This window comes from Papilio xuthus, unplaced genomic scaffold (genome assembly GCF_000836235.2).
Source record: "Papilio xuthus unplaced genomic scaffold, Pxut_1.1 DF825946.1, whole genome shotgun sequence".
Lineage (NCBI taxonomy): Eukaryota > Metazoa > Arthropoda > Insecta > Lepidoptera > Papilionidae > Papilio > Papilio xuthus.
In genome coordinates this window covers 12,091,538-12,113,936 of record NW_013532703.1, presented here as the reverse complement: position 1 = coordinate 12,113,936, position 22,399 = coordinate 12,091,538, and the positions used below count along the sequence as shown (strand labels likewise).

The 22,399-nt window shown below is 38.2% G+C and overlaps 1 protein-coding gene across 1 annotated transcript in view; it reads left to right on the top strand.

The window, feature by feature from the left end:
• The window catches only part of L (zinc finger protein Lobe), a 46,606-nt gene that overhangs the window by 4,553 nt on the left and 19,654 nt on the right, over window positions 1-22,399 (top strand). Inside the window, exons 2-4 of the mRNA XM_013320309.1 lie at window positions 2,845-2,988; window positions 4,414-4,470; window positions 9,442-9,483. Coding sequence (XP_013175763.1) covers window positions 2,845-2,988; window positions 4,414-4,470; window positions 9,442-9,483 — 243 coding nt within the window. The remainder of the gene's footprint in view (window positions 1-2,844; window positions 2,989-4,413; window positions 4,471-9,441; window positions 9,484-22,399) is intronic.

Genomic DNA, 22,399 nt, shown 5'->3' with positions numbered 1-22,399 from the left:
CCCCGCCCCGCCGCTGTCTCTCAGGATAATAACAGACACGTTCTATATTTAATTGTTAAATTATACACATTAAAGAAACTTACACAATTCAGTTACTTATAAAGTATTTACTTGCTGATTTTGATCAGATAGATAGTTCGGAAAATAATTTTCTCTATTTACTTTAAGATTAAAACAAAAAAAAGTCCCTAAATTTGTTACAACCGTTGTCAACTGACTCCAACATCTTTGTCGTTGCTTATACCAAATATTTATTTTATGCAAACGATCTGCATTTTAATAATAAGACAAGGTGTTAAATTATTACGTATGATTCACGGTATCTTATGTGTAATCAATTGTGTATGAAAAGATACTTATCAGTATTAATCAATACACACAAAGATCCTGCCTTAGAGTTTATATTTAAAGTTCATTGCCTTATTTACGTCAAATAGAAAGTTCGTACACTTATATCATTGAAAAACGATCGTGCGGCTCGAGTCTGTACTGGAAGCGGTCACCGCAGGGATGTCGGCTGGCGAGCCCGCTCCCTCGGGAACGTCCACTAACGCCTCGGAATACATTAAAATTACTGTCCCAAGACTTGCGTATCCATTTAAGCGAAACGAGACCGTAGAGGTGACGAGGAATGGTATTATTCCTTTGTGCTCGTGTACACATATCCCTTAATCAAAGTTATTACTTATATGTAAACTGCTGCCAGCGGAATAAGTCGTTTCCTAACATAATACCGCCTTAACGACTTGTAGCAACTCTATTTCGTGTTGTATATGTCCACGTTTCTATAAGTAAGGAGTTGTATATTAAGACATTTTTCGGTAGATCGTCTGAGTTACACTTTAGGAAACAAAGCAATAAATTATGCATGCAAATTACCAAAAATAGCAAGGCAAAGACCCAAGCTTTTTTTATCGTCTATAAATATATTCATTTTTCATTATCTTGTTTACTTAAGGGAGAGTTTTAAAATAATTGTATTATAACATTGTAACATGCCGGTGTTAGCTGAGATATGACTTGATTGATAATAAGCAATTCCTTTAAACTTGTATTAGATTGTGATGTGACACTGCAGGGTGCGGGCTGCAAGATGTACGGGGTGCGGGGTGCCGGGCGCGGCTTGCACGCCGGGGCGCAATCACGCCACCCGCGTCCGCGCCCTACCTAATTATGTCGCCGAACGTTCATAATGAGGACATTACCTTTGTTCTATCAAGTGTATCTTTTTATAATTAAAATAAATTTTGCGAGACATTTTGTAATACAAATTTTCAATTTAAGCTAGCATTTTTTTTTAATTGGTACAAAAGTGTAGTCAAAGAATTTTTAATTTACTTACAAAATTCTACACATTTTTAATTGTTTTAATTTTACCAACATACATCTAAAAACAGTTAACATTAAATGCTATGATATTACATACTAATGTGAAGTCGATGGGCGAGTGTAGCACTAAATGTGTTAAGCTTTAAACGTATGCATGTCCACAATAAGCAAGCGTGTATACAGCGTGTATCAAGTCAGTGATTTCATGTCCCAGCGGGCGCGCACCTAACTCGCGCCTTCCATGTCTGCGCCATCAGCCCTGCATTATCCTAATTAGCTTTCATTTTGTTTTAATTTACCCAACATTTTTAAAATATGTTTGTACTACATGTTGTATGTCAGCTTATTATTTACATGCCAGTTGTATTTCATAAAAGATATATTTTATGTGTAAATTATACCAATTCATTTTCCGTTTAATAAAAAAAATCACTACGCTGTTCTACGATTTTCAATGAATAGTAAAACATTTAGGCATAATTTGTATCTGTTTTATAACATAATACGGCAAATTATGCACGTAATAATAAAAAAATTTATAATAGTATTCAGCCTTCTTTGTGAAACTAACCTAACGGAAAAGATTCGTTTGTATATTTTAAATGATTTTGTATCGGTTTAGGCGTAAAAGATCGTCCGTGGCTTTGTATACATATGTAGTAGAAATAGATTTTTACTTTATCCCCAGGGCGTCGCCTCTCTCTGGGATAAAAAGTAGCCTATGTGTTAACTGAGAATATTTTAACTTCGGTTTCGCTGGATCTGGAATAAATTTATTTCTTTCAATGTCCTTAGAGTTAAGCTTAAAAATGTTTTGGTAAACTAAGTTCTACAAAATGTATTTTTGTAAACTAATGCAGATATTATTTTAAAAATAAAACGTTATCGAAAAAATAAATTTAGTAACTATCAGGACTACACTTAAAAACCGTGGTTTATCCTTATTAAACATTTTTTATATCTCTGACAAAAAGCAGAATGCGTTACCAGAACAGAGCTGTGAAAAAATCACGAGTATGTAATTTCTATTTTTTAGGTTAGCCATTAGCGTGGTTATAGTAGAGTCAGGTTATCTCAAAGGTTTTCCTTTCAAGTTATTATTAGAATTATTAAACGTGCAGTATCCCACACATTTGCCAAATTCGAAAATATTGTATCAATAAAATTATCATAACGGTGTACAGGGCGGTATTTGGCTGTTTTCAACTTGCACTCAATTGTCCGTTATTGTGGAACGTGGTGACACGAACACTTAAAGAAATCCTCCCTTATAGCCGGACCATAACCGTGCTCTTGTGTTACGGATGAAATCGGATACTTTTAACAAATAAGTATATAAGATTATTCGCAATTCTACCATTGTTTAATGCTCTTTTCATTTTTACTATTTATATTTGCCATTAAAGTAATCTAGGTATAATATTAAAACAAAACTTTTTGTTACTTTGTACTATTCATATTGAATGCTCTTTATGCCCAAATATTGTAACACTGAATATTCTTTTCTATTAACAGCTGAAGACGAGGAATGGAATGAAGAGGGAAACGAGAATGAGGAAATGGTTACAAATGAAGAAAATCCAGAAGACGCAGAAGTTACAGAGGCGGACTGCGATGAAAACGACAAGATTGAAGATGGTGATATCAAATTGGAAGAAGGTACGTTATGTTTTTATTTAATGTACAAGTAAATGAATTCAAATTAGTTTATATAATTTAGTATATTATATATTATATTTACTTGTGTAGGTACATGTTTCATAAATAGAAATGGAAAATGTAAAGTCAAATAAATTACATTAGGCCATGAGCATACATGGAGATAATTGTTCAAGCAGGGTGAAAATTTGCATGTTCGAGGCAAATGGCAGCGCGCTGGAAGCGGGTGAGACTGGCGTATGACGTAGATAAGGCATGACGCTGATAAGTCATGACGCAGTAAAGTCATGACGCACCGACGTACGAGGTGCCCGGGTGCTCTGTGACGTTGTGTGGTTCAGCGGTTGACAGATGGCCGTGTTCCCAACATGTCTGCCAGTGTCTGCTAGTGTCAATGTTTATGATCGACGCCTACTGTACTTTATGCAGTATTTTCATAGCTAATTACGAGCACATATAGTTTACTTAATTACTATTTCGCTTGTTTATGTGTTAAATAGATTAAACTTTGGGATTTCATAAAATATTTAACATCTTTTCTGTTTTGATTCTACTGGGATAACTTTTTGCAAGATTTGTTAGACATAGGAAAAAACTTAAGTAGAAAACGACTGGATTTAAGACGAAAGGAAGACTATCAACTTAACTTTTTTAGCTAACTTAGAGTAACGTATTGTAAAATTATATCCTTTCCGTACGAAAATGTATAAAAGCCTTGTCAATAACAAATGTTAAAATGGCTTTAGAAGTATTAAAAGCGTCCATTTGTAGGAAGCATTCTGTCATACGCTTCGACAGGCTTCGTGCAATGGATTGGCTTAATGTGTGGAATGGAACTCCGACACATTCTGGAGTTCAATGCATTTACTTTATCATCTTACTTTTGCGCTGTCTTCATGTAGGCTCCCCAGGGAGCCGCTCGTCGCCGCGGAGCGATGTGTTGCTTCATAAACGAGTATAAGCACCAACAGACAATTTCGTAATTTACTGTTTTGTTTTTGTTTTTTTTTGTTCACGTTATATCCGAAAAACGTATTAAAAAGTGTATCGATAACTAGCTAAACTAGTTAGGAACTAAATGATTCAAACTTTCGTGAGACATTATACTAAACTGATATAAAAACGGCTAAACACTCACGTATATTCGTATAAATAATACCAGTACCACTCATCCTGATGAACGGCCCCCGATGGGTTCGAAACTAGTCGGTGCCGCCACCGGACGAATATACGTGAGTGTTTAGTCGTTTTTATATCAGTTTAGCTAGGGACTCTATAGTTTCATTTGAAAAGCAAAACATCGACACTTAATTCTGTTCGTAAAAGAATTCCGCGCTAATCTTTCTGTTAAAATTAATTTAAATCTACGAAATACTACGGTTATTTTTTGAGATGTACAAAATTAACTAATTAATGTTGTTTCAGATGCCGAAGGAACTGTTAAACAGGAAAATGAAGATGACTACGAGGATAATGTGCCTGGTGAGTTTTCAATAACCCATTTAGCTTAGTTAAAGTAGATTCAATGTAATATGTCCGTTGTGAAAATGGAAACATTTACACAATTGTCCCAAAAATTTAATTCGAAAGTTATGATTTTAAATGAGCTAGATTATTACCCTAAATAATCTACTTTAGTAACGTAAGGTTTAGGTTGTTATATATCCTTACTTCTTACAATACAACAAATATTTAATAATCCCCGATGCTCTAATTTTCTTATTATTGATGTTATCTTGTGTGAATCTTTCGTATAACTTATTCCAAGTCATTAAGATTATAAGGGTGAGGGCTGACGAGAACAATCCTCATTACAGCTCGAGAGAGTTCTAAGCCGCGACTTCGTTGAAATTCATAACGCTACTAAAATAAGAAGCAGTTTTTCACCGGCACTTTCCGCACTCTATGACGGCCGCTATGCGTTTTTACTGCGGTTTAATGTACTTTTTACAACTTCGTCAAAGGGTGTGCCGCTATGCTGCACGCGGCGCCCGTCGCTTTACGACTGCTCGCTTATCTCACGCCATTTGCGATAAATCTCCTCCAGACTCCTTGGACTTCAAATATTTACATGCTAATTCGTAGCCAATTCGGGAGCCGAGATTATAAATAAATTGCGCCCCGCCAACTCATCATCGCGTAAAGTTTCAACTTTATCTTTTATAGCAACGACTTTTTAAGACGCCGATTTCCCGCCAAATTTTAACTTTGACAGCACGCAGAGTACAGACTATAAAACTAAAATTTTCGTTCGAGAATAAAGGGTAGAAAATAATTTTACCTTAGGTATAAAAGTGTTGTGGCCATCTCAAATGAAATGTATTACTTTGTTTTTTGTTAGTGTAGAATATCTAAAAGACGCAAAGGGTACATGAAGGAATGAATTATTACTATGCTGCAGTAAGATCTAAAAGTGAATACAATTGAATACTAGAGCCGTAATACAGTTAACAGACAAAGCCTACTTTCCTATACGCACCCTCAGAATTATCAGTAAATTACTTATTGTTCACTTTTGGTCACAAATTGTGTATTGTTTTTTAAAGTCAGGAACATTTCCGCGTCGTGTGAGTTTAAGAACGCGCTTTGTTTTGTAACAAAGGCCTTGTAGTTATTTGTGGGTAGTAGCGATCGGAAAATGAGTAATTTTTCCCAGTGACTGGTTCTCGCTGTGACAGAGTCGTTGTTAGGCCAACACGAGTGTTGCGCAAATGTATTCTCAGTGGAGCGGGGGGCGAGGGGGCACGGCGCGGTGCGAGGCGGGGTGAGCGGCGCCGCTGTGCCCGAAGTTGGGCGCGTGGGCTCGCTCCCGCGGGACCTGGCCGCATGGACCGTACTCTACTGCTTTTTATTTTAAAATATACAGTACTTCAGACTTCAGGATTAATAATAATTCTGCTTATGAGAGAAGAAACGAATTTATAGCTTTATAATGTGAAAGTATGTTGTCTTCTTAAATTGTCAAGCTAAGATTGGGTTATTCGGTAGTTATTTCGTCAGGCAAGGTGACGCAACAATGCGGGCTATGTTGTTGGGCGAAGGCTCGCCGGCTGGCACGTGGCTAATTAAATGCCGATGCTCGCTCGGCAGGGCATAGCAGGGCAGGGCGGGGGTGCACTCGGAATGCCGTCCGGCGTCAGGGCGCGTGCTTCTCGACACCACTCCGCGTGCCTCGCTCACGAGTTAACAATGCCAAATTGTTACCTAACATCAAAACTTTGCGGCGTTTTAAGATAATAATTCACGTAATATTTCATTACCACTTTATAATCGTATCGTTTCCTCGTAAATAGATATGGTGCGAGGTCACTGAACGTGAAAAAAGCTCAGAAGAAAAGCTTTTCTTTATAAGCCATGAATCCACTTCTTAACAAAGCATGTTAAACTCCTTTAGTAAAATTTTGATTTTAAGCGAAAACTAAAAATAAAAAAATCCTTTACTTGAATAAAGAATTGAATATATTCGATAAACGGAGTACGTCCCTGGCAGGTCCCAGGTGGCGCGGCCGCAGCGTTTGGAATTATCACATAGTGGAGAGGGCGGGGTGCGGCGGGGGCCGGCGGGGGCGGCGGCGGCCCGATACATTCGTCACGGGCCCAGCAGCCATTAGGCATTTAGATATTATCATCGCACCCGGGGACCGCGACCTGCGCCCACCGGCTCCACTGCTTAATTACTAAAAGTGTTCGTTGTTTACTGTCATCCGTTCACATTCACACGCTCCCAGTTGGATCACCAACCTAGTTTTCGTTACGTTCCGTTCGTACCGATTTCGAACTGATGTCCTTCTTTAGCCATTTCTAGCCGTCGCCGACGATATATCTAATTTGATTTAAAAATGCGTTTATTATCCAGAAAGCAGACAATGCTTAAGTCCCATGTCTTAAAGGTAACAAATTAAAAACTTTTGCTTGATCAGGGATGGCAATATTTACCTATCAAAGTGTCATTTTCTAAAGAAACTTTAAATGAGGTCAAAGACATGTCATCAAATAATATTGACTTTGTGATTATTGGCGAAATTCCGTGGCGAAGGTATCACCAGCTCCCATAAGCACCACGGTATGCTTATGGGAAAAGTCTTATTCTCTATAACTGAAATATCTTTTTTCAAAATCTAAAACAAATATCAGTCGTATACACTGTTTGAGTAAAGCACCAAACATGGTACAATGTAAACGTTAGTTTAAGATTTTACGTTTGTTTCTTAAAAAATATATACCCATCCCCTACTCGTGGTCCCAGGTGACGGGTCTCCGGCCACACTTCCTTCCGTCCCGCGGGACGCTCCCGGCTCGCGCACGCACACACACGCATCAATATATGTACGATTAAGTACACTACTACTACATCGCAAGTCATATGTGCTCACAGTTTTAGGTAGAAGCACAAAACGATTTATCATTTATATTATTAACAAAGTCGCGTCTTAGTATTCGCATAAAAAACTTTCACGCTATGTTAGCAAACAAAATATTTTATTTTATTTAAATCGAATCCGGGATTAGCTATCCGTGTGATTTGATTTTGGGGTCGTTGATTTTGTAGAGATTGGAAACTATTCGTCACGGATTCATCTTTGACGTTATTGAGGTGTTTTAATAATGCAGATGAGCATCAAAGGTGGTGTCGTGATAGCGTTGCGTGGCTGCGCGCTGGAGGCACGGCACCGCGCTTCCTGATTAATGCCGCCTCCAGGGGCGGTTGAACTGATTGCTGCTCCAACTCTCGGGGGCTTTTTCACCACATTCGTACGTTTCACTCTGCTCGAAATATTTTGATAAGCTCGCTCGTCTGTTGTTGAAACGGGATTTTAATGTGGAAAATTCTTTAATCAGCTCGGAAAATCATGTAGATCGATGTGAATATTTTTAGTAGATTTTTAAAATAAATTGATATTTTACTTCAACGTATTTAAGTGACGGATAACCAGAAAAGATCTTAACGGTCTCATACTAACAGTGTTTAAAAACTAATAATTAATAAAAATTATTAACCACATGGTAATGTCAAGGAAAAGTTATGTAAAAACTTTCTAAACGAATTGACCGTGATACACAAAGCAATCACGATTTACATTATTGTATTCCGTTGAATTGGCATGGCTAACTTTTGATGAAATTTCTACTTTTGCATTTTTATCCATAACACGTGTTATGTGCAATAAGCGAATTTAACTTAGTTTAGAAGTGGGGCGTGAAATCAGTGAGAGAGAGATGTGCCATTTGGCAACGCGTGAGAAAGTTTTCTCGGGAGGGACATATCGACATCAGTCAGCAGTGCTACTGGAATAACACCTTGAGAACGGCTATGCGAAAGGTAGGTCGTCCCTGGAGGGCAGTATGCTCAAGGCGGCAGAAAATTAACGTGCCCTCTCGGGAAATCTAGCGGCAGCCTTAGAGCCTTCCGGCCGCTGCGCCCGCCGCGCCCACTCCGCAGGGATGTACTTAATATCTCGCTCTCTCAGGCGCACAGCGTCTGGAGCCTTTGTAGGTTTTGAAACCTGTATTAGTGGAAATCATGTTATATGAAACTAATTATTAATAATTTTAGCCGTTCTTTTAACAATCTTCGAAAAAGAGACGTAAAATAAACAGTATTAATAAATCATTTGACACAAGATTCGAGACTGTGTTGCTTTGCCTCTCCGCATAAAAACCCCAACGGCTTAAATGACAAAATGAAAATTTTTAGTATACATCAAATGAAGTCTGAGTAGCGAAAGCAATGTAGTTTATTGAGCGCCCCTTTTTGACTGTGACTGTATTATAATTTTAATTGTATTTCAAATGTATTATTATTTTAAAATGAAATAATATATTTAATATGACTCTTTAGAATAGAGATCTTGTTTTAAATTTACTTATCACAGATTATTTATTTACGAGGCGAATGGTGACTAAAACCACATCGGTAACTGTTGGAAAGGGGTTGTAAAACTATAAATTGGACTTAGCAAAAGTTTAAACGGGATCACGTACCCTAAATGTGAATTTAAAACAAGGGTAAAATTGTCGTGGAGTTGCAATGAGGCGCCTCGCAAGTGGATTAGAGGGTCCGGCCGCAGGCTGCGTCCGCCGCCAACACCGCCAACGCCGCTCACCTCAATACTGAGCCGGAACTTCACATAACGTACTAATAGAAAGTACACTGAAAAATCTATTGGTAGCAGTTTTCAGTTTCAGTGATTTATTTTTAAGTGATTGGATGTCATTTAAGTAATACGTTAATTGAAGAATTAAATTTCTTTAAACTTTTTGTATTTCGTTTGGATATTATAATACTACATTGTTTGTTCACTTGAATTCGTTGGAATTTTTGACACGTGAGATTTATAAAAGTAGCAACGCAACATATTTTTAAAATATCGAGGCTTTAATTTATTCCGTATTCATCATAATAAATGTGGACCATTCAAACAATGTATATTTAAAATTAAATTTTATTTACAGATGCAGACATCAAATCGGAGAGCATGGACAGTTTTGAATCAGGTAAGCATCAAGTTTATCACAATCTATAATATATTTTTAACGTAATTAGAATGAGAACGGTGCGTAGTTATCTTGTTAATATTTGAATAGTGCAAAGTATAAAAAGTGTAAGTAGGAGTAGGACAGGCGGCATCGTTAACGCAGCCCTGGAGGGCCTTTGACCAACTCTCCTCGCAATACTGCCGAAAAGATAAAATGAACATAAAGTTGAGGAGCAGATATTTCCGCTCAGAGGAATCGTAGTCTCTCTCCCGGCGACACTAAACCGCGGCTACGACTGCCGACACGCAGTTTGCGGAACCAAAACGCGCGTTCCGCTTCTTCACTACACATAAGTACTAAAAATTTTACACTTAATAGCATTTTCTTTCGAACTCAAACTTCGGATACGTAATGTTATTAGAAACTTTTATTGTTTTTGTAGTAATTTTAATCTCAATTTCGACATGTTATTTAACTATTTTTAAATCGTGTAGGAACGTTAATTTTTTTCGTAATTTTCAAATTCTTTCTTTTCGATATGCATTTGAGAGGCAAACTTCCGAATGGTACTAAAGGAATATCATGAGATTTAGTTACAACTTTAGATTAACTATAAAAAAATACTCTTAAAATAACTAATAAATGAAATTGGTGTAATTTGTTTACAAGTTAAATGGGAAATTAGGAAGTGTCGGGCCACACCGCGCCGCGCGCTCGCCGTACGCTAAGTGACGAACGATGTTCACAATTTAAGGCGTCCGTTTTAATTGTAAGTTGGGGCGACCTCAGCAATGCAATTTTAGCCCCAGATTTCATAACAATTGCATTCTTTTTACTATTTAGTCTTTACCTAAGGACAAAAAGGTAGTTGTTCTAACTTATAATACATATACGAGTCTACTTACTTGATTCTTTTATAGTTTTTTTAATAACACACGTTGAATTCACTTTCCGAACTTTTGGCGACGCAGCACAAAATCCTAAAATATCGAAGACCTTCTTCATTGAATTAAAAGATTCATAGTTAACTATATCTGGGAATCTTAAATTTTTTTTGACCAAATTCAAAAACTGTCAGTGTCGCTGACATTATTTTCCTTTACTTCTTTATCTAAATTGAATTCATACCAATAAGTGCAATACAAAAGGCGAGAATTTTGTGGGTACCTGTCGGGGATTTGATTAGAACTCAGTATAACCCGCCTAAATTTAGAATCAAATGTAATACTCAGTCCTCACATCGTATCATAATCAGTCGGAAATGTGGAATCATGACCGCTCAAAGTGTCGGGCGCATAAATCGTGCGCGAAACTAATTGTCACCTAAAATAAAGTGACGGGTGGACTTTTATCAGGACGTATAGCGACACGGTTCCGCAATCAGGTGCAGTTTAAAATGTGCATTTGCAATGTCGCGCGGCGGACGGCGGGCGGCGCGGCAGGCGGCGGGTTACGGGCGACACGGCGGGCGGCGCAGGGCGCGGGTAGATATGCATTTTCAATAATTGACGGTCAGACGTGGTGCGGGGCGGGGGAGAGGACACATTAAAATGTTCCGCCGCTAAACTTTGCGCTTTTCGTCGTCAACGCCTAAAAGCCAGTATTTACAATGAAACAAAATATACAGTTATATAGATAAAAAGAAAAGTTTTATGTTGTTTATTATATTCCTCGGGGAAGTTGATCTATGTACTTAGATGTTTTAAGCATATGTCTACCTAGTACTGAATTTTCTAATTAGCAAACTATTCGTAGTAGTACAAACGAGGTGCCGTCGCGAGTTAATTTAAATGTACGAAAATGTTCCTTACACCAGTCTGTGGACGGACAGCTGTGACGGAGAATTTCGGTTGCAGGATGTAAGCAATAATTATGTTCTTTCCTTTACCTGTTACTTTAAATGTTTACTTTTTACGTGAATTTTATTACAAAAACCATAATTTTTAACGCGTCAGTATTCTTCGACTTTATATTTAATTGCTTTAATGTATTGTTTGTTTTAAATGTGTACAATTTAATGAAGAATAACTAACTACTTATATTATTTTTATAGTCGCATTTGTCAGTATCTCGTAACATCTTTACGAAAACAAAGAAAAGTTTTTCTTGTGTTATTTTCGTAGGGAGATCACGTAGGCGCGCACCTCATCTGCGGCGGTCCCTGTACGAAGATAAAATTTAAAATTCAAGGCCGCGTTAACGAACCGGCCCCGCGAAGAAATAGATATTCAAATGCGAGGTCCCATATTAACATTTATGGCAAGTTTGCGGGCGCGAGACAAAGGCGGTCCCCCTCGGGCTGAGGTCGACCGACTACAAGGCAACTCGCGCTTTACTATCTACATATATCTCTTTAGTTACACCACTGGATTTTTTTATCCTATCACATATTTTTAAACTCATTTTCTAAATTTAATCTACCCATCGTATCTATAACCGCGACGCTGAGTCTTGTGTGCCTCTCATGAATACTTGTAACAAGCGCCGTCGTATCTTCATTATATTAAAGGTTATGCAGCGCCCCTATCGGGTGTAAAGTACACCAAAAATGTCATGCTAATTTTGACAAATAGTACATATTCAAGTATCTTTTCTGACTTTTATGCGTAAATGTTAATTATAATTATTTATTTATTATTTGTAAATTTTGATATAAATGACGATGACGTTATGAAGACGCTAGTCGCGTAAAATTAAAATTCAATATCTAGCAGCTAGTAGAGAATTTAGTATTTGTTAGTAAAAATCAACTCAACAGCCAATTGATCTTGTATAGCTTTTGTCTACTTGAAGAACTTTTGTTCAGCTAAACGATGGTCGCTTCATCTCGAAAAGGTGGTTTTACGTTCATAAATATTTCCACGTCGATGATTTTAGAATCGCTTCGACAATGAGTTAGAGCTACAAGAATGCCGTAAACTAGACAAAGGACGCAAAGCATTATGTTTGGCTTTACCATTTGCCGAGAAGACAAATAAAAGTTTCGGCGAAAACAAATCAAAATCTCAATTCTGGTGGCTGCATTATTTATGTGATATTGCTTGGCGACTGTCGACGTCCCCCTTTTTCTTTTCTATAAAGTTCCGGTCTATATTTTTCCCACTTTCACAACTTTCCCGAGCGGCACTTAAAAATGATAGACCGCCGTGATTATACTTAACTTTGTATTTTCGATTCACCTTTTCGTTAGATTTAATCTTGCGAAGGTCATTTAGAAGTTCAAAAGGCCCGTAGCGTTGTGTTGTTGCGGTAGAATGAAATCGGAATAGTGTTTTGTTCCAAAAGAGGCTTTTATTCGACACACACGTTTCTTATTAATATCGGGCGGTCGGAATGGCCGAAGACGTCCCCGGCGCCCGTTCTCTCCCAAATAAAATTGCCGCTATCTAAACAAAGAGCCCTAATTATTCGGCCGTGGCGGGCGGGGTCGCTCTCTTATGGGTGTTCTGGGGCCCATTTCGCTTCTCGTACAGCGCCCTAGGGAGCGTCGGGCGCCGCCTAGCCAATCGGTGGATGGAGAAACGGCCGATCCGCAACCTTTTTATACGCGATATCGGCGTCGGCGCCGGACTTGCGCCCCCGCGCCTTCCCGTACTCACCCGCACTCGCCCGCACTTACCCCGCTCTCGTCCACGCTCGGTGCTGAATTAAAAGTTGCAAACCGCACATCTGATTACCCAAAACATACATTACTACCGATCGCCAATCTCGATAAGCCACAACTAATTTATTGCTCTGATGTATCGTTTTAATTCTTTTGTTTTTATTTATTTGTATTCACACTCTGTTGGTAAGTATATTGTGCCGACTATTTTATTTAAAATGGCAAACCTTGGCCGTACCTAGATAATAATAGAACAATTGGGCGATTCGTTAAATGTTTTAGAAGGTCGACCCGGGGTATAACCGGACTGAGGTCGATCACTTTTCGACGTAAGTTCAGGTTTAACAGTGCACATCGCTTAGCTGACTTTGTTCTTTAAGTGATTTTTTTTTTACAAATTAAGTATTTGTAAAAACCAAATTGCACGAGTTTAAACATTGCTCTTTTCTTACAATAATTCTTTGGTATTGCTGATGTCCATGGGCGTTGTGAACACCTCGGTGTTCCTGTTGCTGGTTTGCCCCCTTCTGTTATAAAAAAAATAAAAAAAAAACAAAGCCTTATTACGAGTAACATTTGCCTGATGACAAGTTCGGTGATAAACCTAAAGTATTCGACATTTCTGTGCCTCTTTTAAATTTAAGCTTGAAAGCTTATTTATTTGCAATACCGATGAAGAATACGCCTCTGTGTAATCTAGATCAGTATTTGTTTTACGCAAAATGTATAGAAAGGCTTCATATTTCTCTTTACGAAACAAATAAAAGGTTCCAATAGGTGTCTATTATATGCAGTTTGAATGTGAACGAGTTATTATAAGGGCGGCGGTACCGGTTGTACACTTTAGAACTTATTTTAATTTGCACCCGATTTTATTTTGAGACAATAAATTGGATATAAAGGGTTTCCGAGCGGTTTTTGCCTCCGGGCGCATTGTCTTCACCCTACGCCTTTGCTGGATTTTCATTGTATAGAAATTATGAAAGAAAAAAGGTGATATCGAATGTCGGTGCGAGCGGAGGGCGGGCGTAGCTCGGCGCGGCGTGGGCGACACACGACACCCGCGCCCGCTCGCGCGCCCTCGTACGCGCCCGCGCCTTTGCCATTGTGCTAACCTATTCACCCGCCGCTTATTCCTATGCAATGTTTTAAGCATTCGATTGCCCTTGCTGCTATTAAAGGGTTCCCAAGAAGCACATATAATATGAGTTTTTATACTTGTTTTTTCTTTTGGCCAAGCCGAAGGGTACGCTCATTGTTTCAGTAGTGAATCGCGGCGATTGAATGGCTTCTGGCATACACAGGGCCCGCTCTCGGTCGCAAGATGATTGTAATGAGCGGGCGGAGTGGGGCGGGCCGCGGTCACCCGAGGTGTCGACAACAAACCACCTACATAGCTTAATGCGTCGTGAATCATTGTGACAACAACAAAATGCATTTTATGCCTTTCACTTACGTTGTCGTCGCTCTATTAAGCCTGAACGCAACTAAAACTCAACATTCTTGTGCGCATTCCTAACGCCTGGGAATTCAATTAAATTTTGTACATCTCGTGGGAAACTTATAATAAGCAATCATTTACAAAATGAGTATGGCATCATTGGGTAGATCGCCTCGACATTAGTTGAATTTTACGTTTACGTTGATAATACGATACATTTATATGCCAGAGCACAAAAAAAATTGTATCACTAACAAAACAGTTACTTGATCATTAGACCGGTTCTCACGGCGCTGTGGTCACTAAGCGTTGTTCACAGTTGGTACCGCGCGGTTAGACTTTAGCGGAGCAAAAATCTTCAAATGATTAACTCTGCGAATGTTCCGCGCCCAATCAAACAATGGATTAACACTGCGAGAGACCGTGAACTTGATAATCAATGAGTATCGTCACTTCACGCTGTCAATGCCAATGCAAAAACGTTAGGCGCAATTTTTAAAGAACATTTTTTCATAATCTTATGATGAAGGCACAATATAAAATTTTACAGTATTTGAACATTACCATGCTTAACTTTTTTCATGAGTGTTTTCAATAAAAAAAAATGTAAAAGGATGTGTTATTTCATAATGTAGTTTGTACATTCAGCTCGAATATTATAAAATCTCTCAAGTTAAAGTAGTCAATTGGAAAGTTGTGCAAGTTTTGGGTGCTTGGGAGTGCGGCATCTCTGGCCATGCATAGCTGAGTGCATCTGTGTCAGCAAGCGACGCAATATCCGAACCTCCCCCGGGTCGCGCCTCCTCGATTTAACTTCTCGCACCATTCAGCACCAAAGCTCGGTCTGGAGTGGCCTGGACGCATTAAATTAATATTAAGATAAGATGTAATACTATCTAGTAATTTAATTATCAAGTATTATGAGCACCCAAAATCGACGTAAATAGAGAAGTGGCAGAGGTGTGTATAGACCGGTCCATGGTTTCTGCCTACCCCTCCGTCTCTCTGCATTACATTAACATATCACAGTAACCGTGAATCTTGGCTGTCTATTGCGACATTTGTATAAGAACACGTCTGTGTTTTTTTTCTCGAAGAGGTTGAGAGGATAGTACTATGGATGTTAAGCATGTGTTGACTGTCTAAAATCAGTGTAACTTTAGGATGCATCAGTCAAATAGTTGCTAACAAGTTGGATTAATAGCTGTAAAATTGGTAATAGATTCGCGAGCACAGACACTGATGAAATGAGAGATGAGTTCTGTGTTCGTCTATCAGCGCTGAGATGCAAGGCGCGCGGCCGCGGCGGTGAGTACGACAAAGCGCGCCGATTGTATCGTGCTCCTTTCATCTCGCCGCCACAACCTCATGCCACCGTTTGCTGACACACCAACATCCTAATCATTTGTTGCATTCCGTAATTATATCAAATTACTCCCCATCAACTAACAATCTATAATAAGATGGTAAATATAATAACAAAAATATTTTAAAGATTTGAAAGAAGGAAAATATTGTTTCATACAGAGTCTTGTTTTTGGTTGTCTTAAAACGGTTGGATGTAGATATAATTCTATCTGCGTGATAAGTGATAACCGTAACGATAGCGTAGTATATGTTGCCCCATTAAAAATTAAAACATCCTTTAATGTAAGTAGCGTACTCTAGCGGCAAAGAGAGAAAATTCTGTTTTCAGCGGGGGTGCGTGTGTAGGGGTTGTTTCGCAGATGTTTAACACTGACATCTAACGGAAAACTTTGGAATTATTACGTTTGCCAAAACCTTACTTTTCATGATCGTAATTAATTTTTGTATATGTTTAGATAAATTAATTTGATTTTTGCATTCCAATGAGAATATATGTCATTGCAGTTTGATTATAATCGCAGGTTTAAATACACCGTTAAGTAGCAACAATCGTTAGTGAATATAGTTACCGCTTCCTATTTGACGTCAAACTTAACATCGAAACTAATTATAAAAAGGTAACTTAAGTGTAACTTGTTTGTTACTTAAATGTAACTTAAACACTCAAAAAAACAAGGAAATAACAACTGATATAATTTCAAAATTAATATTAAATTTTATAACTAGAGAAAAGGTAATAAAAAGCGTCAATAATCGGTATCCTGATTTAATATCATGGTAGTAATTTGGTTTACTATACTGTAAGTATTAAAATCTGCTGTGACTTTATTGATATTGACTTCAAATTGCTAAATAAAAGCTTCTTGAGAAATACGCAAACTGACGAAACTTAACCTCTGCATTAATTTTCAGTTGCAATTTTAGTACAAAAAATTGCAATAAATTTAGGAACAATGAAGGCGTGTCGCGCTGGGCGGAGCAAGGGCAGTAAGAGGCGGGGCTAGCGCCACCCATCGCACCCACGTGAGCACCCATGCCGACACGCCTATTTGTAAAATTTGTGAATACCTTGTTAACAGAAAGTTATCATAAACTTCATTCTAATCCTATTAAAATTCACCATCAGAAGTATACAGAAAATATATGTATCTACTTCTGCTAACCGGTAATTAAAGTTCAAAAGTTGTAATTTTATTAATGCGAATTTTTGGATGTATGGATGGATAAATGGATGGATGGATGTTTGTTAGAAAATATCTGAACGGCTGCAAAGATCTCGCTGAAATCCGGGGTAGATTTAGAGCATAGTGTGGGAGAATTCATTTGCGACTAAGTTTTTTGTTAATTCCGCGTGGACGGAGTCGCGAGGGGCAACTAGTCGTAACAAAAGGAAGAAAAAAAAATTAAAGTACAATTACTAACTATAATTGCTTCTTTAATTGAATAGGTACTAATTGTCAACGCCAAAGAAAAAAAAACGTTGGTTAAGTAATCAAGCTGGTCAATTAACAAAATGACGGCAAAGACTCAATAAATAGATGAATTAACGAGTTCATTGAGTTTGCGGCTCTAGAGAAGTGAGTTAGAGTGAGAGGGGAGAGACAAAGAGATAGCAGACTGTATAATGACTTTAAAATCCATGAAATGAAAGCCGGCAGCGCGACCACCCAAAAATAGGATGGACATCCGTTTTCAATCGATGACTGCGCTACTATGCTTTATTTTGCTGCCGTAAAAGCCTTTGAAGAAAACATAAATTATAAAATACTTGATTTACGCCACTTAGTTAGAGTCTTACGTGGATTTAAGTTACCAATATTACATTTACAGCATCTTAACCACGTACTTTCCCGCAAATTTTCGTGGTAAGCCCCCAGTTGTTAAGTTTAAGTTTGAATTTGAAAAGCCATATATATGCTGAGATGAATTATCAATTCCGAATTTAAACTTAACAACTTGTTATTTTTCTAATTCACTGAGCGATACGTGAGTTCGTTATACTTGTGATGTTATGGGAACTGATATTAAAACGTAATCATGGAATGAATTTGCGGCGAGTTCCAAACGCCCTGGTCACGACTAGCGGCCCCAAATAAAGTCACCATTATTCATTTGTCACCTTACACATTGTGGAAAAGATTACCTTCTCTATTGCTCAAAAGTAATAACATTTTCCATTGGTACAGTCGTTCGTTTAATTGTTTAGACGTAAGTGGAAAAATAAGTTGATATATTTGAATTATGTTTTTAATATGCGAGTAAAATGTATCTAAAAAACATAACTCATGCCGGTAATTCAGAGTCAGAGTCAGACAATCTCACTCGATAAATAATAAGTGCGTGAATTTGTTAAATTCTTATTAAAGGAAATAAATAAGTTCTTAAACCGGAATGGTCATAAAAAGTCTTCAAATCGCATTTTTGTTAGCGTGTAAAAATCGATTTCTATCAACTGATAGTTATCGACAAAATGATAGTTTATTCCAACACCTAGTTTACGCTTTAGCAATCACTGTGATTAGGCAGTGACCGCAAAAGGAGGCAGGTGACGTCTGTCTCAAGCAGGTGCCAAATAATTCCCTGATGACTTTATAACGCGGCGCGTGCGCAACCAATCTCCTGTCCTTTTGGGTTTTAACGCTTTTTTTGTGGAACAATTTCAATCCTATCATGATCTCATTCCTATGAGAAATCCAAATTTATTCTACACTTGCTGTCACCCGCGACTCCGTCCGCGAGGAATTAAAAAACAACTCAATTAGTAGCCTATATGTTCGTCCAGACTATGTTCTACATCTATGCCAAATTTCATCGAGATACCGATAGCCGTTCTGAATTCTAACAATCATCCATTCATCTAAACTTTCGCATTTATAATATTAGTAAGATGTACTTTTTTAGCGAATATCAATATAGTTTAAGAATTTCAGTAAAAGTTTTCGATTTCGCTTATAGACAATTTAAACAAAATGACGCGTTGAATTCGTAACTTGAAACGGTAATCAAAACAGATTATAATAATATTGTGTTTAGAATTGTGCACGGAGAATACATCTGCGGAGTGTAAGGGCTTTGTTTCTTACTGGCATTGTGCGTGTTAGTTTGCCGAGGCCGGGCTTCCTCGGCATTTCCTGCCGCCATCCTATTCCATTGTTATTATACTTGAATTTAGACGTCGTCTTCGGTTTAGTTTACATTCTACGAGACCGCTATTCTACTAGATCTGACGCAAGTTGTGCTCCCGATTGTGTTTGATAACAATCGCAGGCAATTGCTTGATTTACAATTTAGACTAAACAAACAATTTGCTCTAGTGCGTTTATTAACGTATAAGTAATAAATTAAACCATTTTCGCAAAATTAAGTCTGTAAACAAAATATGAATATCGGATGATTGTACATTTTATAATAATATTGTACTTTACATTGAGCCAAACCTACTTTCTTATTCCAGATATATGTATGTATATATTATAATTTATAATAAATCTTACTTCAATTCGTGGATTATTATGTAAACACTAGAGAATATATTAGAATAGACGCATCTTACGGCGGCAGTTAAAATGCGGAAGTCATTGAGGAGGCGGGCAGTGGCACTGGGATACAGGAAGTGAGAGCCACTACCGGTCGGTTGCCGACACTTCCGGTAGCGCTCCGTCTAACTTCAATCCAGTAGGATGCTAAAGGAACATTAAATTTAGCTATTATTGTTTGTAAGAGAAATGTCTTACTTGTATTTATGGTAAAATTCATCTTATGAAATATTTTTTGAGATGGAGGTACATTTTATAAAAAGGCCAGCAATTCAGGAAATTCAGTGTAACTCTGGAATCAACAGAAACAATTTCACATTAACCATTACCGGTAAACCGCAGCCAATTTAGCCAACGACTGAGCACAGATTGGTTGGGGCCTTGAGACTGGGGGGTTAGTAGTTGGGGGACTAGTATTATGAAGTAGTTCGATGGCGGTGTTGGAGCGTGCAGCAGATGTGACGACCGCAGTCAGCACCGCACCTGCGCCACTGCTACGCCGGATCTACGTGCCCAACTGACCAGCGCACGCGCCACTGGTCACGCTAACTACTGCGCAAAACTTACCACAAATACAAGAAAATTCCAAGCACTATAGTCTTCACTAAAGTTCCTAAAAGGGTAGGTTTCGAATAAAGTATGTGAAAACTCCATCCTACTTGAATACTTTGATGAAAAACAGCATCAATTGGCTTAGAGACGTTCGGGAATTGTTCCATTCGCTGATCTTTTTATTTTTTACTAAACATGGGTACATTGGCACCAAATTCACAAAGCGTGTTGTATTGGGGACTACCGGGTTAACTCAGCATAACTCACCAAGAGGTGGTAAAAAGCCGCGTGACGCCGCGGCGCCGTAGCAATTCTTGGTCACGACGACGACCAGAGCACCGCAAATGTCGCGCAACTGTTTCCGTCGCGGATTCGATATTGTACCATTGTGAACATATCTTTGGTCATTTTAAGTAAATTCTCTTAACAATTCATAATTATCATTTTTTAATAACAAAACAGACCAAAAAAATTGAAGTAAAGTTATTTGCCAAGACTAAAAAATTATGCTTTAATTAAATAATTATGAGATCACATGTAAAGCCAAAGCCTTTAGTTGCGCCTAGGTATGCAAGTCGAAGGAAAGACGAACGCTGTAGATAAAAGACCAACAAGAGAAACAAGAACTAGATTTAAAATAGTTTTTTAAATAGATAATCCATATTACGGTTATTGGTACGGACCTCGTGTACAAGGCGCCGAGGCCGGCACCACGGCCGCGCATGCCTCGCGCTTCGTCACACCAACACGCCTTCGCCTTTGCTACAATCATGACTGTATCCATTGTCACTATTTCACGGATTCCCACGAAACTGTGCTCTATTGATTTCTATTAACTTCGTTTAACTACTCGCAAGTTGAAGTTTGATTCGCAATCAAACAATATTAACCGACAGGATTTTTTTATTTCAAAGGATATTTTTATGTTCCTTTTCTGAATCTCTAATTTTGTGTGCCAAAATTTGGGTGTCGTTGATCACCTCGGTGTTCCCGTCGCTCGTTTGCCCCCTTCTCTTATAAAAAAAAATAATGATCGGCAGAAATGTGAAACAAACCGTTATTTATTGCTTAACATTTACATGACTAACTGTAGGTTTCTGACTCCAAAATCTCTGTATAAAACATATTGGCATCCCTGTCACTTTCTTTGATAACGCAGAGATATCAATATGTTTTAAACGGAGATTTTGGTCTCGGAAACTCACGGCTAGAAAGACAATTGAATGTTTACATTCAATCTGAACATTTTATAAAACTTAACCGCCTAAATTCTTTTGAAATAAATTGTTGCACGACGGGAGGTGCTCTTTACTATCTCAACCCCATTTCCGTTGTTTCCGGAGGGTGAAGTATCATGCTCACGCCCAGGTATTTCTCGCGCAGTAAACACCCTTTAATTATAAGTTCACTCTTTTATCTATGTTTAATCGGGCCAGATATCCCTAACTATAAACACACTCAAAACAGACAGATTGTTTTTTTAGACAATTGGTGACAATATTTTGGGAAAACGAGTCTACTAATAACACCAAGGCAATCTTTTTCCATCTCTTTGCTTCATGAGTAAATACTTGTCTTTCATACATGCATTAAGGTAGACCGTAATAACGATGTAATGACTGTAATTATGGTTTAATGGCAGTTCATATGGAACGGTTTGCACTATTTAGTTTCTAGGCATTACACTATTCAACAGACATCACGCTTAATTACCCTTTTTCACATAGGCGTTACGCTTTTTTACTACTGTTCTTCTTAAACAGGTTTGACCAAGACTGCGCAGTCTTATTTCATCCAAGAATTATATATAACTTAAGACAGGTTGCCAGCTTAAACAGTAAAAAGTTACGTAAAAAATATTGGCCATTACCTAAATAGTTATCACTTTAGAGAGCGAGACTTGAAAGGAGACCGCGCGTTAGCGTCTAGCGTAGCCACGGGTACATTTTTTATATTCACAAATGGCGTACTTAACACCGTAGGCATTGTTATCACGTAGGAAAAGCACTGGCAGTAGTTTTATATAAATAAAGGCGTCAAACGCGACACCGCGCGCTATCGCGGGTAGCATCGGGCGTCACGGTCACGTCGCGTCGCACTCCCACGTCTTAATTGACCTATTTCGTGTGAGATGTCGCTCGGCGCACAGAGAGCGCCGCGTCAGGGATAGCATCGCCGCCGCCGTAGCCGCGCGTGACACCGACTATCGCGCGTACACTAACTCTATTCTCGTCACACTTTTGACAGCCACCTAGCTATGGTGTCCTCGTGAGCGGTATGATCTCAGTATATGATTGTACTGTATAAGAGATTAACATAGGTCTCATTACGATAAAAATATATTCTGCATTACTCGATACACTTTCATTAGTCTAATGAGAAATTTCTTCAGTTTTATTTATCAGTTTCTTTAACGTTAAAAGTTTTTTATAT